This window comes from Penicillium cosmopolitanum (assembly GCF_028827165.1).
Source record: "Penicillium cosmopolitanum strain IBT 29677 chromosome Unknown utg000003l:1.0-3747932.0:1.0-3751027.0, whole genome shotgun sequence".
Classification (NCBI taxonomy): domain Eukaryota; kingdom Fungi; phylum Ascomycota; class Eurotiomycetes; order Eurotiales; family Aspergillaceae; genus Penicillium; species Penicillium cosmopolitanum.
This window is the reverse complement of record NW_026622673.1, coordinates 891,620-904,889: the sequence shown is the minus strand read 5'-3', so window position 1 is coordinate 904,889 and position 13,270 is coordinate 891,620. Positions and strand designations below refer to the sequence as shown.

At 45.4% G+C, this 13,270-nt stretch overlaps 1 protein-coding gene across 1 annotated transcript; it reads left to right on the top strand.

The window, feature by feature from the left end:
• Positions 1-11,734: 11,734 nt before the first annotated feature.
• N7509_000417 (uncharacterized protein) lies at positions 11,735-12,226 on the top strand (the record flags this gene model as incomplete). The annotated part of the gene is made up of 1 exon (XM_056625064.1): positions 11,735-12,226. The coding sequence occupies one exon, from the start codon at positions 11,735-11,737 to the stop codon at positions 12,224-12,226; it is 492 nt and encodes a 163-aa protein (XP_056493646.1).
• Between the last annotated feature and the right edge of the window lie 1,044 nt (positions 12,227-13,270).

The window sequence follows — 13,270 nt, the reverse complement described above, 5'->3', positions numbered from 1 at the left end:
AATCTTCACGAGCGGCCGATCCGGCGCTCTCGCATCATACGATATCGAAGAGTACTTCAAGACCTACAGATCCGCCTGGGCCAAATGTTCCGCTCTATATGGATATCCACTCGGTCCTGATCGCGTGCCGCGGCCTTGGAATAAGGGGTGGTCCCAAAATGCAGCGACTGGGCCAGGCGATTACCCGTCGCTCACAACGCATCTCCCGATCACTTCGCCTTTCATACCCCCGGAGATCACGGCCCGGGTCAGATAGCTGGTATCGTGCCCTAAAAATCTTAGCCAGCGCAGTCAATTGTAGGCAAGACGTTTTATTATCGCAACCGCTACCAAGCCAGGTCTACCTCTTTGGATCTTTCATACTAAGATACCTAGCAGGGGATTCTGCAAAGGACACGGTGGATGGAGAGACAGACTTCTTAGATTTACTTACTCTAGCTGTCAACAAATATGCTCCAAAATAATATTTCGTATATTTTGTCATCTCAGATTTACCTGGTGTCTCCATGTACTACTCTAGCTGCCGGAGTTTCAAAGCGAGAATAGACCAATAGCTATGTTTCAAACTTGGACTTGGATATGACAATTAGAAGATAGTGAAATCAACCGAATTGAATGTAGTCATTCCTAAAAACAGATATTTTGCTAGGCTGCTCGAAAGCAATTAATTTCTCCGCTCAAAAATTTCTGTCATTCCAATATGCTTCACATTCAATTTCTCTTCGCTTGTGCATACGGCCTGATAGAGTAGACATGCCATGACCATTTACTGAAGTGACCCAAGATTAAAGTTCCGGCCACCCAGAAAGCAATCTGCACATGCTCATAACATAATGCCGTATACTATCAAATGGAGGGATCGGGATATGGGAATGGAGCCGTGCTCATCGAAATTGAAGGAGGAAATAGAGTGGACTCATAGCTGCTCGGAAACGGGGCGGACTCGAAGCTGCTTTCAGAATCATCCGGTAAACCCATGTAGGGTATGCTATGATACACATGAGATTCCGACCCATGGACTCCAGAACTGGTATTGGTCCAGTTCGAACTATCCAATCCCGGTGTATAGAGAGTCGGCGTGTCCTCATCGTTATTCTCGCTGATATGCGGAGTGCTGTCTTCCAGAAGCTCGGGCCATAGCAGCTGGCCACTCATGGCATCATGGTCCATTAAATAACCGAAGAATTTCTTGAACACCGATATACGGAGAAATCTCGACGTGACACGGGTTTCTATCCTTCTTTCCTTCAGCGACATCACTGATAGAGCGTATCGGTCGGCTTCCACAGTATCTATTGAGGGTTTACCACTCCTTTTCTTGACATCCACTTCGTCTGATGCATCTTCAGGGTAGTCGCAAGGTATCTCGGTTGGTAATACGACTGGCGAGGCAAAAAGGTCGACAGCGTTGGGTGTTCGGAGACCCATGGTCATCATTTTCATGTGAAAATGGTTCCAGATATCTGTACGGTTGGGCAGATTCAAGTGCTGCTGGCTAGACGCTGTTCCGAATGCCAAACTACTTGATGATTTGAGCCGCCTCCAATCGGTCATTTCGAATCCGTACTGGAAGCTGAAGCGCCAGAGCTCCAGAATGTAAATTCGAAACCTGGCCTTTCGGGCTGCCGGGTCGAGCGTTGATCCGATTTCCCATAATCCATGAACACCATTGTCGATTGTCACTTTATCATCGGTACTATTTGGTTGGAGAAATAGCTGCTTCATGACACTCTGTGGTACTTCCAGATAGAGACGGTCTCTGAAAAATGTCTTTAACGACGGAATTGGAGAGTCAATCTCTTTCAATCGGTTCCAGATCTCCCGTCGATCATTTTCCGAAAAACTGGGGAAAAGCACGCCTTCGTCAAACTTCTTCTGCAAGAATTCTTTGTCCTTTTTGGAGACTTTCGGGACTCGGGACTCGATGAGGTTGACAGTAACACCGTCAATTAATTGTAAGCTCTGGATGTGGCCTCCAACAATGGCTAGGAATGTGGTCAAAATACTTCTCCAATAGCACGAAATTGCCTGGTATGCCAGTTGTATCAGCCTCTGGTCCGCCGAAATCTGGCACCGGAAGTCTAACGTACCTCGTCACAGTGCATAGCGGTAACTTTGTGCAGGTTTCCAATCTGCATTCCATCCCAAAGCCCTGGAATGGCAAGTAGCGAGTTCAATTGACGGGTCAGGAACTGGTTCTTGAAGAATAATCTCAGATACTGTCCTTTCTTGCTTCCTGCAACTGACTCTAGGGCCGCCCACCAGCTTTCCGCTGCCCGTTGATTCTCGAGCCCGTCAAGACGGCCCTCATAGTAATTGATACGCTCATATATCAACCCATCTGATGGCCGATGCTCGTTTGAAAATCGTTCTCGTAATGATTGGAGGAGTCTTCCCTGGAGCTCGTGGGTAGTTGCATTGAGGTTATCTGAGAAAAAGTAGTCATTAGTCAGAGGAGATCAAGCTTTGAGATAAGCAAAAGGCTTCATACCCGATTCTTCATCAGTCACATAGACATCCACTATCCACCATTGGTTGTTGAATGCGAGTGTATTTCTAGCGGCAACAATTAGATTCTCGTGGTCTAGCGCTCTTAACCCGTAATCCCAATCTACATTCAAGCTAGGAAGAATCCCGTTGTCCGACCGCGGATGCACCCGATGTTGCCAGTCTGCCTGGGATACTATGACGGACACATGATTTTCCTTCATCAAACGATTGCAACCTTGTATTTTCAAGATTCGTTCGAGACGGCGAACATTCCGACGCTGATCCATACGTCGCTTAAATCCCGTTTCAAAGACGAGATGGGACATATGCACCCTGGCCGATAGCTTGAAGCGACTCTTAGCATAAGCATAGAGTCTACACTCCAGGTCATCCGTTTCTGACTGACCAGGAGACGCCATGTAGAGTACTTTCAGAGAACAGAACTGGAAGAGAGACGGTTCGGGAAGGCCGAAGTTGTAGACCTACTTCTTGCTACTTGGCTGGAGTTCTCTTGATGTTTTATATCGCGTGATATATTGGGCATGTAGTGAAACTTTCGACCTCATAGATTTGGCACAAAGTTGGCACATACCTTCAAGTATAAAACTGACATTATGATTTTCTGATGCTGACCACCTTATTATCGCTTGAAGTACAATATTGTGCTGTAGACAGCCAATACTGCGACACTAGACTCATAAAATGTCGACAAAGAGACATTCAGAAATTTACCTCACATTAAATCCGCCCATGATAGGAAATTTGAGAGGCTTTGAGATCTTCTGAATATATATATACATTCTCCTCCAAATTGTCAGATACACATTCTCTCGACCGTCTCTGGTACTGTATATGAAAAATATTCTAGAGCAATGAAGCTCCGAACGATAACAAGGCTAGATCGGCTTGTCTCAGCTGCTGCCTTGTCGCTTTCGATCGCAGTCTTCCCCTGTCTGATCTTGATATTTGTCAGCTGCTCCTCACCCTCCACATCCCGCGAGCTTTATTTTCTTAAGGTAGGACGATTTTCAGACATTCTTCCGACCAAAGGTTAATTTATAGTATAGGTAGATCTAACGGACTTTCCTAAGATCGACCATTTATTGTCCCGCGGGTCTATTGGGATTGAGGATGTGGGTCCCTCGGCTATTGTTCATGACGGAGCAAATGCGGTCAACAATGTACCCTCGACTGCCCGTGAGGGTGCAGATGAAGCATCTTCAAAAACATCGTCGGCGATTCATCATACCATTCAATCGGAAGCTGATAAGCTGAAATCCCACATTCCACAACACTATTCAGTGGGTCTTTGGAGCTATTGCACATCTGGACATAACTCTGAGTCCACCTGTTCGGACCCTAGCTTGACATTTGCTTTTAATCTGTCTTCCACGCTTAGCTCCACTGTAGCAAAAATGGAAAAGGTGCTCCAGCCGGTAGGCGAGTCGACAATATCGGGTTATCACCAGATCTCTCACGCCATTATCTATCTATACATATCTAGCCTCGTTGGAAATACGCTAGTAGCCGCCCTTGGCATTCAAAAGACTTTCTTTGACAGAGGGGACAGGCTTTTGTCCATCCTCAGCCCGGTATGTGGGACTCCAAGTGAATCTGACGAATAGATGTGGCTGACCATGCTAGCTGTCTGCGCTTTTTATCACGACCGCGACGGTTGGGGTGACAGTGATGTACGGACTATTTGTCACCGAAGTAAAGGCTAAATTAAGTGATATAGGTGTCAAGGCAATCCTTGGCTCACGACTTTTTGGGGCCGCATGGCTGGCAGTTTTCCTATCTATCGGATCGTCGATCATTTGGTTGATACAGCTCTTTTGTTGCTGTATTTGATGCCACACCCATGCGAAGATGACTAGGTCATTTGCGTTTGAAGTGGAAGATTCGAGAAAAATCGGCTTTTCAGTTGAATGGACATGGGTGCCATAGCTTATCTGAATGTACTATGCACACCACAAGATTATAAATATTGTTTGATTTCAAGTATGCTAGATGAGGTGTCTCCCAATGTTTCGAACTGAGTCGATTTTTTTCTGTCTTGTCTGGCCCGTGTGTCCTCAAAGGTCTAACACTTCATGTAGTTTCTCGAAGGAGACTTGATTGAGTATTTCAGAAACCGCGAGAATTATCTCACGACCACTTGACATATTTCCATTATTCCCGGGATCGCCAAGGCCTGAGGCTGATATCCTTTGTTGATTGGTGTACCCCATAGGATGCCTCTGGATCAGCGTACATTGTCCTAATTGAATCCAAAGTAACTCGGGCTGAGTAGGATTGGTCGATGCGACAGAGAACATTCCATCTTTTTTCGGACTCGCATGCTTTGTCAATCATACTACATATCGTATTTTGCAGGGACCACAGGATTTCGTGGCCAGAACTGTGCGGGTCATTCGGTGAATCGGAGTTGTAAAGACGTTGCAGATCATGAGATGCGTTTTCTGCGAGATCTTGCAACAGCTTGAAAAGTGCGTAGCAGTCGCGGTAATAGGCATTCTCGACACGCTGCTGGCCTAACTCGCGCTCAAGTTGCGCAATTTCATCAATTGTCGCCATGACGTGACATACGAAGGGTTTGTGTCTCGGTCCATCGGTCCTATCTACTTATCTCGCAAAACCCTCTTCTAGCGTTGACGGTGAGGTGAAAACTGATCAGAAAACCTTCAAAATGATCAGACCGTTGATCTTCGATTTTGGTATAAAGTTGCGGTGACCACCGTTCCGCAGTCTACGGCCGCCACCATTTTTAGTTTTCTCTGAGAAAAAGCGGGATGCTTGCGTCAGCACCTCACTGGAATATAAAACTGCCAGCTCCCGCACGCTTTGTCCATTCATTACACAGAAAACATCTCCTCCACGGAAACATGTTTTCCAATGGCCAGAATGTCCGCGACTGTGCCTGGGGGCCTCGATAGGGATCTTCGGCTTCTCATACTTTTTAATCTATGCGTTGCAGTTTTTCATTTTCCACTTCCCTTCGACCCCCGGGGAAATCATTGTCGCCTTGTCCGTGACGGGATTTGGGATTGGGACTGCCCTTTGGTATTTGAGTCTCATCTATCACCACGTGATTCGTGTGTTCGAGTATGAGGATACCAAAGATGAGCATGATTCACCCCAGCTCGGTCGTCTTTTTCTTCTCTGGGTTGTCACACTTCCGACGATTCCATTCTTATTCTCAGGCCAGCCATTGCTACAAATTTGGTATATCTCGTCTTTGACGGGTATCACAGTGGGAAACTTACCTCGCTACCTGTTTCATGGGCAGACTGATGACGATGACGCCCCTTTGACTCATTGCTCACTCCATTTGGCATCTGTCAGCCTGGTTGCATTAATGCCGACTATCCATGCACTCGCGAAACCTATCTTCACACAAGACCAATTGCAACTGGCGAATTCTTTTGGCGAATTGATGATTGGGGGTCTTCTTGGAAGAACCTTGTATCTTCTCCGGCCACTGGAAAGAATGGGAGTTGCCCAGAACTGGCACCCGAGCCTGCATGGAATGCATCTGATTTGGACTTATACTCTCGTGTCATTCTCCAACGCGGTGCTACAAGCAGCGATCCGCCATTGACACAGATGCTTGTTTACGGTGAATACTTCGCTATCCCCTGATCCGAGTTCACCCGAGCACTGGAGCAACATTCTGTGACACTGCCCTCGCCCTGCCATACGGGAGCTCAATGCAATCCGTTCGATTTCAAGTCAGGTAGTCTTTCTAAAGTTTCATTTCCAAGAGAGGAAGGCCTTTTTCATATTCAAATATGAAATTAAACAGACACCCCAATATGAATTTTCATCTTTTTTCTGAGTGATTCTATACATTTCCTTGTCAGCAATTATCGAAGACATACTGCCAAAGGACAATGAAATAGATTGATAGATTGAGACCTAGTAATTTATTTCTACAAAGTAAATTTCTCCACCATTTAGGTGCCATAGACCCAAGCATAATATTAGGTAAAAGACTTGTTGGTGGCATGAAGACTTATTAGCCAAAGTGCGATAGAAAGACTTGAACCTTGTCTTGACTGGCGGATCTCGTCCGGTGATTATGTGAAATCTAACATAGTAACGCATACCTAGTCTTTTTCTGTCCTTTGATCTGAGAAGAATGAAAAATAAAGCAGAGGATTTTAATTAATTCCAACTTGATCTAAACTAGCTTCAGCCAAATTCTCCTTGTCGGGCCGCTATTACCGCGCATGTATAGTAGCAGCTTTCTATCCCCTTCACAGGGGGCTTCTTATATTACCATGGAGTTGAGCAAATTAATTCCGAACTGATACGCTCAAGCGAGCTCCCAAGATCTCTCTTTGAAAGCTCATTATTATTAAAGAATCTCGACTTTGTCTCCATCTATGTGTACTGTACAGTACAAATTGGAAAGTACATCTCCATCAATATGTTTGCGAAGAAACAAGATTACGTTGTCATTCTGAAATATGCCTTCCAAAAAACGGTTTCAATATGCAGCCTACTGAGAATCGTCTATGATAGTCAGACAAACCCTAATATGGCAATCAAGAGATAAAGCTCTTTTGTGAATGTGCTTGTGTTACAATGCGTCCCGAAAGTGGCGCAACCAGCTACATTCTTCAATTTACTTTTCTGTGTCTTGGCACAAAGGATACTAGTCTATATTGGGAATTCTTCCGCAGTCTTCCGTAGTGATCGCTTGTATTTATTCGTTCGTAAAATACATAATGTTTTCAGATGTGCTTTAGCATGTAAATTCAATATACCGGCACCTATTTTTTTTCTCCGGACAAACAAATAATTTCCTCATCAAAGATTCAGCAATCTCTACTCACATGGTACGGTGGAAAGATATGGCTGATCCCTACCGATAATAATGCCAGTCAGTTGAGTGTATTGTAGCATATATAGAGGAGCCTAAAATTAGAAGCAGGGAGCCGTAGAAACTTGCACGTAGCGTCTCAAACGTTGCAAACCAAGTAACAGCCGAACTGGCGAAATGCCCCTACTTCATCATCTCTTCCTTGTCACTCCTCTCCTCTGACGGTTTCAATGTTCCTCGGGAGGCATAATGTGCAAACGCGTTACACTCACATTTGCAGTTGGCTTCCAGGTCTTACACAAACGAATTGTTTCGGGGGCCCAAAATCGAGACATTCTATGCCGAGTACAATTAGCGTAGAGGCAGGAGCTCGATCGCCAACTTTACAGCTCAAGGTTGCGCTTCAAGACATTATTGCACCAGCTGTAAGTTACACGTACGCAAAGCATATAATAGCGAATTACGTGACAGATGATCGGTGAAATTGCATGACAAAAGCAAGTTCGCCATGCTGAAAATTGAACAGTCTCGTGCCCGTCCGCTTTCATGATTGAGAAAGAACAGGATTATGTATTATCTAATCTAATCACAACCGACGTGAGCTATCCATATTTTGATTGTGCCGTCTCTTCTTCGTTGATGACAAGGCGCATTGGAGCAAGGCAGACTAGCTGATCACGACAAGGCGGGCGTGATACCGGCTCTGATGTCAAACATATATCGTGCCAAACGCCCTCAGATACTGCCAACATATACACAGGATGATATCGGTTCTTCTTATATTTGTCTGATGAAAATAGAAAGCTAGGCGTGCCACATCCACTATTGTTATACCCGGCCATGCCGCGCTGAAGAAATCTTTTTTGGAACACGGGAAATCCTTTTTGGAGCGCGCGAAATCTCTCCTGCCCCGAGGACTTTATCCAAACTTCCGCGATGAGAACGTAAAGCGTTAACTGTTCTTGGACCAGGTCGGCTAGGAACTCTAGAGACTGTTTCGGCAAGGATATCCAGAGAGGCTCCATTCGGGAACAGCCACCTGAATCTTTCGACATCATTTCTGTCGTAAGATTCTTGACAAAGCCTGTTAATACCACCTGGAACTTCTGTGTAAGATGCACCATGATGGGTCAACCAGCTTAATCGCCTTTGGTAATCGTTTGAACGAGCCGCATGCTGAACAAGGTCGCCACACGGAACAAACTTCAGTGAAGCTCCACGTTGGACCAGAATATCCAGGCCCTGAGTCACACCATTTTTGCGATAGGCGTATGATAGAATGTGGCCTCGCGATATGTAATGGCATTTTCTTAATCGGCATTTCTCATACCATTCTTCCAGCCTCTCACATTTAAGAGCCTTGAGATCCTCCAAAATGGGTATCAGTGTACCACAGCCGAATAACGACCACGTTCGACTACAAGTCATGCGGAACTGTAAGAAATCACGCAAGTCAAGGTTCATCGCGATTAAATCCAAGGTCTCTGGTGGAAGAGAGTGAAAGGAGGCCATTATAGACCCTGGTATTGCCGATGGTGTCTATGGAATACCAGTGATTGAGAAATACTGGCGAGATCTATCACGATTGAGTGTCGTGGGTTGCCGTTGCCGTGTCGGGACTAAGCAAAAGTGAAAGGCGCCTTGCAGGGGAAGCTTAGATATATTGATGACACATCTAATCACGTGATGAAGTCCTTGGTTCCTTTGCTGTTTGATTTGTTTGCAAGGGTTCAGCCGTTCTTCCAGTCATATCGCTGAGCTATAGGAATCAAATAAATAACTGCATCTGCTTGGTCCGCGGCAAAATCCATGGTATGGCCAAGACAATTCGAAATAGTGGGAATGGGACCTACGTTCCCAGGGATGAGATAAAAACCAAATGTCCGTCATTGTTCGGGCGGCTGTCTAGGTTGGTAATCTAAGGATATTAATGATCCTAGATGAGTATCAGTGGCTGGTAATTACGGTACCGTAAAATTGACGTGTTGGCCCTGTTAGATATTTTACTGTTCTCCACTAACGTGTACGGGTGACCTGCTATCAAGTCATATCGGGACTAGGTAGTTTTACCATTGCCTTAGCATTAGGGTTCGAGATCAATTCTTTGTGTAAAACATGGAAGCCAATTTCGAGTCTCAGTGTAGAACATCCGGCTATGAGAGTTGCACTACTGACGTTACCATGATACTGTTGTGGATGCTATTTGAAATCGGCCGACCGACCCGCACTTTGCAACTCGGACCAAGAGATAAACTTTCTGACAAGTCTCGGACTAACTTCAACACCTTGCTTAGCCCGCTCTGGGCTAGGACGGTGACGATGCCCTGTGCCACATGGTAAGAAGAAGCAAAAATGATCAGCTGGGTGCTCGAGGTGAGCCTCTTGCGAATCGGAAGTCTTCAAAAACCAAGTAGGGCCGACTTCTTTGTTTGCTATCGTTGCACACCTGCGGCATGGAGCCTATGAGCCGCTCAATACTGTAGCAATTCCGCCACCAGGCGGGTTTCTTTTTTTTGACAAGCATTTCATCAGGATCAGGAAAGAAAACGACTCTATTATCAAAAGCCAAGCACCAAAAAATTCAGTAAGCCTCCCCTCCTAGCCGTTCCTAATCACTCTCCTTTTCGTTCATACTTTCATCTATTGATAACAACAGAAAATGCCAGAATTCAAGGGCTCTCGCGCACGATTATCTGCCACAGGAAATATTCCTATGCGAATAAAAGTCAGCCTGGATCAAGAGAAAAGAGAAAGGTCTCTCTAGCACGTGGGGAGTGTCGAAAGAAGCGAGTCAAGGTTTGAACACGACGCCAACTCTCCCAAGCATGTAGCTAAGGATTTTCAGTGTTCTGGAGAGAAACCCTGCACACAATGCACAGAAAATGGTTGCGGCTGTGTTTTCGACCCTCGTTCCGATCGCCGACGCCGAAGCCATCTTCTTGAATTGTCTCAGCTTAATCAAGTCCTTCAAAGCATTGTGGCTTAACTACGACATGGAAATTCCGACAACATCAGGTCATTCTTACTAGCAATACCCAGCTTCCAAACGGACCATGAAGCAATACTATACCTCACACACAGAAATGGGTAGAACTGTGTTTGGAGATGGTCCCCTTGAGCACATTATCGTGAGAGTGAATTAATACTGTATGTATGTGTAGTGCAGTTGGCAGACGAAGAGCATAATATGTACCGTATGGGGAAATTTTCATAAAATATTGCTATAATATGCGACTCATAGAACCGCAGCACAATGCGATCTAGAAGAAAGGGACTCAAATTTCAATTGCTCTAATTCAAAGCCGACCTAAATGCAAAATGAGGTATCGATTGTGATCCCAATCAAGCCAAAGACGCAAAAAAAAGATGTCATCACTCAAAGGTTAGCATATACTAAGGGAATATCTTTGCTAGGCGTGGCAAGTTGGCTACCGGCGTCTGATTGGATGCCATATATCTCCATATCGCCAAGTGTCGCGACCTTGAATCGGTCATTATGGGGAAAATGTAGTATTGTATGGAAAATGGTATTAGTCTGCTCAATTTAGAATACCTCAAAAACAAATATATACGAAATATTACGATGGTACGCCAGTTCTCGATACCAAGTGACCAGAGACGCACCGTAATTTTGAGAAAGGTACCGTTGGTATTAGGATTGGCTCAGGAAAATTGATATTCCGGGACTAGGCCTAAATTGGCTTAGAGTATCTTGGCGATGGGGCATCCTAAATGAGTGGAGGCGGTTGCACCAGTTTCAGGACGAACTGTACTACGTCAGTACTGGACTGTATTTGCGAGGAATTTACCAGATCGACTGTAGCGAAGGGGTACCATCTGACTGTAGCGAAGGGTACGCCAGCAGATCAGCTCCGAGAGATGAATTCGTAGCATCAGGATGCCAGGGCGGGCTGGAAACCCAAGCCCCTCTCAGCCCTTCGTCGTCCTTCCTCACTACTCAAATCCGCCAACCCCACCAACCCCGCCAACCCCACCGTTCCACCACGCCTAACCACCCCACATTGCACCGACAAACCTCTCCACCAAATCCCGATCACCTACTCGACTATCGCTGCAAGAGCTCTCTCATTTCATAGACAAGTCCTCTTCAATGTCACTCCTCTACAGCTAGCCCAGAATGGCTTGTATTGCAAACCACCCTCAGATCTCGACGAATCAGCGTGTTGTTTTGCCTGTGGATCAACCAAGCCTTTGTACACACTCCAGAAGAATCCCATCGAAGAGATGCAACAGCTTCATTTAACAGACTGCATATGGCAAATAATCTGTCGCGATTTGAAGCCTACTTTTGAAAGGCCCTACATTTCCACCCACTCAGCCACCGCATCCCCATCACCTCAACAGCCGCCTCAAGAAACAACGCCAGCATCCATTCTGCCAGATAAACCTTCAACCATGAACATCGATACAGCCACTGAACAGCCTACTACGATACCTGAACCATGGACGCAACAATCTCAACCGACTATCTCTTCTAAGGTCTCTCAACCTCCTCAGCCTCTCCACGCAATATCCCCCGCTACCTCCACACCAAACCAACAACCAACTTATGCCTCCGTTCTACAACGCCCTAAACCTTCTCTACCGCAACCAACTCCCAAAAGATATCAAACCGCACCTCCGCCCAAATACACACTCACAATCGACGACCTTTATCGACGGTTTCACAACAAACCATCGCCATTCCAGCTCAACAAGAAGACAAGCAAGAGTTCAGCTCGTCAAGCTCGCAACAGAAACTCATTCACTACGCAATGTCTAACGAAGTTTTTAATCTCAGCTTTGCCAGCATTATCGCAACTTCTAGCCGAGATGCAGCCAGCTGCGGACAACCGTTGGCCGCCTCACCCGAATATTTATTCTAGCCGCGCCATGAGGGCAGCCTAATACCACAAATGGCAATAAGGCCACGACAGGCTTTACCAGGTGAGGCTCAAAGTTCACCGTCAGGAAGTTTGGAGCAATCTCAGGGATCAATCAGCATATGTTTAGAAAGTAGTTGTAGCCTGCATATCGCCGTTGAGGCGAGGGGTCAGGGTAAATGAAATCATCATCATCATCATCATCATCATCATCAACTGTACTACGTGCGGGCGCAAACCTTTTCCCTCTTTTTGAGGCTTTTTAGGTCTGCGTTGGCAGTACGTCTCTGTGTCTAGTTCTCATTCTTCGGCGAAGGTACGTAGGCTTGCATTCTTTGACATGGTATCCGTTTCTCTAAATCACACTCTTCGTCCTAGGAATAAAAATGTATATACGTAACACGAGCCAAAGGCTGATGGCGGGAACTAGTTTCTGACCGGCGCACGGAAGAAATTAAGAATACTAATTCAGCATTCAAGGTATTCAATCTTTCCCAGGGACTCTGAAAAGCTCTCCTAGGAAGTTGCCAGGCACCATTCTCATATATAAATATTGAAGTTCAGATGTATCGATTGTCTCTTTTTTCAAAGAGAAACATTAGGCTATATATATACAACAAGAAGACCAAGTTGATTGGAAATCAACTTGGTTCTTTGTATAGATATCTCGGGATTAATTCCGATGGTTCGGCTTGGTTCCTGATCTGCACCAGCCTCATATCACAACAATAAATTATCATTTCCCTTTTGTACTGGTAACAATTGTGTCTCAAGCATGATTTCCGAATATCTTTTTCAGTCACTCCTCATAATTCTGCTCTTGTTCATATCGGTCTTAAGGATATCATTTCTGTGGAATTTCAACAGCAATTTTTCCAATCAAAAGATTCACTTGGCTTTGGGTTTCTCAAATGTGACTTTATCTGCCACTCTATTATGCCTTTTCTGGAGCCATAGGCTGCCACAATGGCGTCAAATTTTTCTCGGGGTTGCTTCGACTCTCCCGTCGTCACATGAAGTAGGTCTGAACTCTCAGGACAGAGCCTACTATTGAGCTAATCTCTGCCAA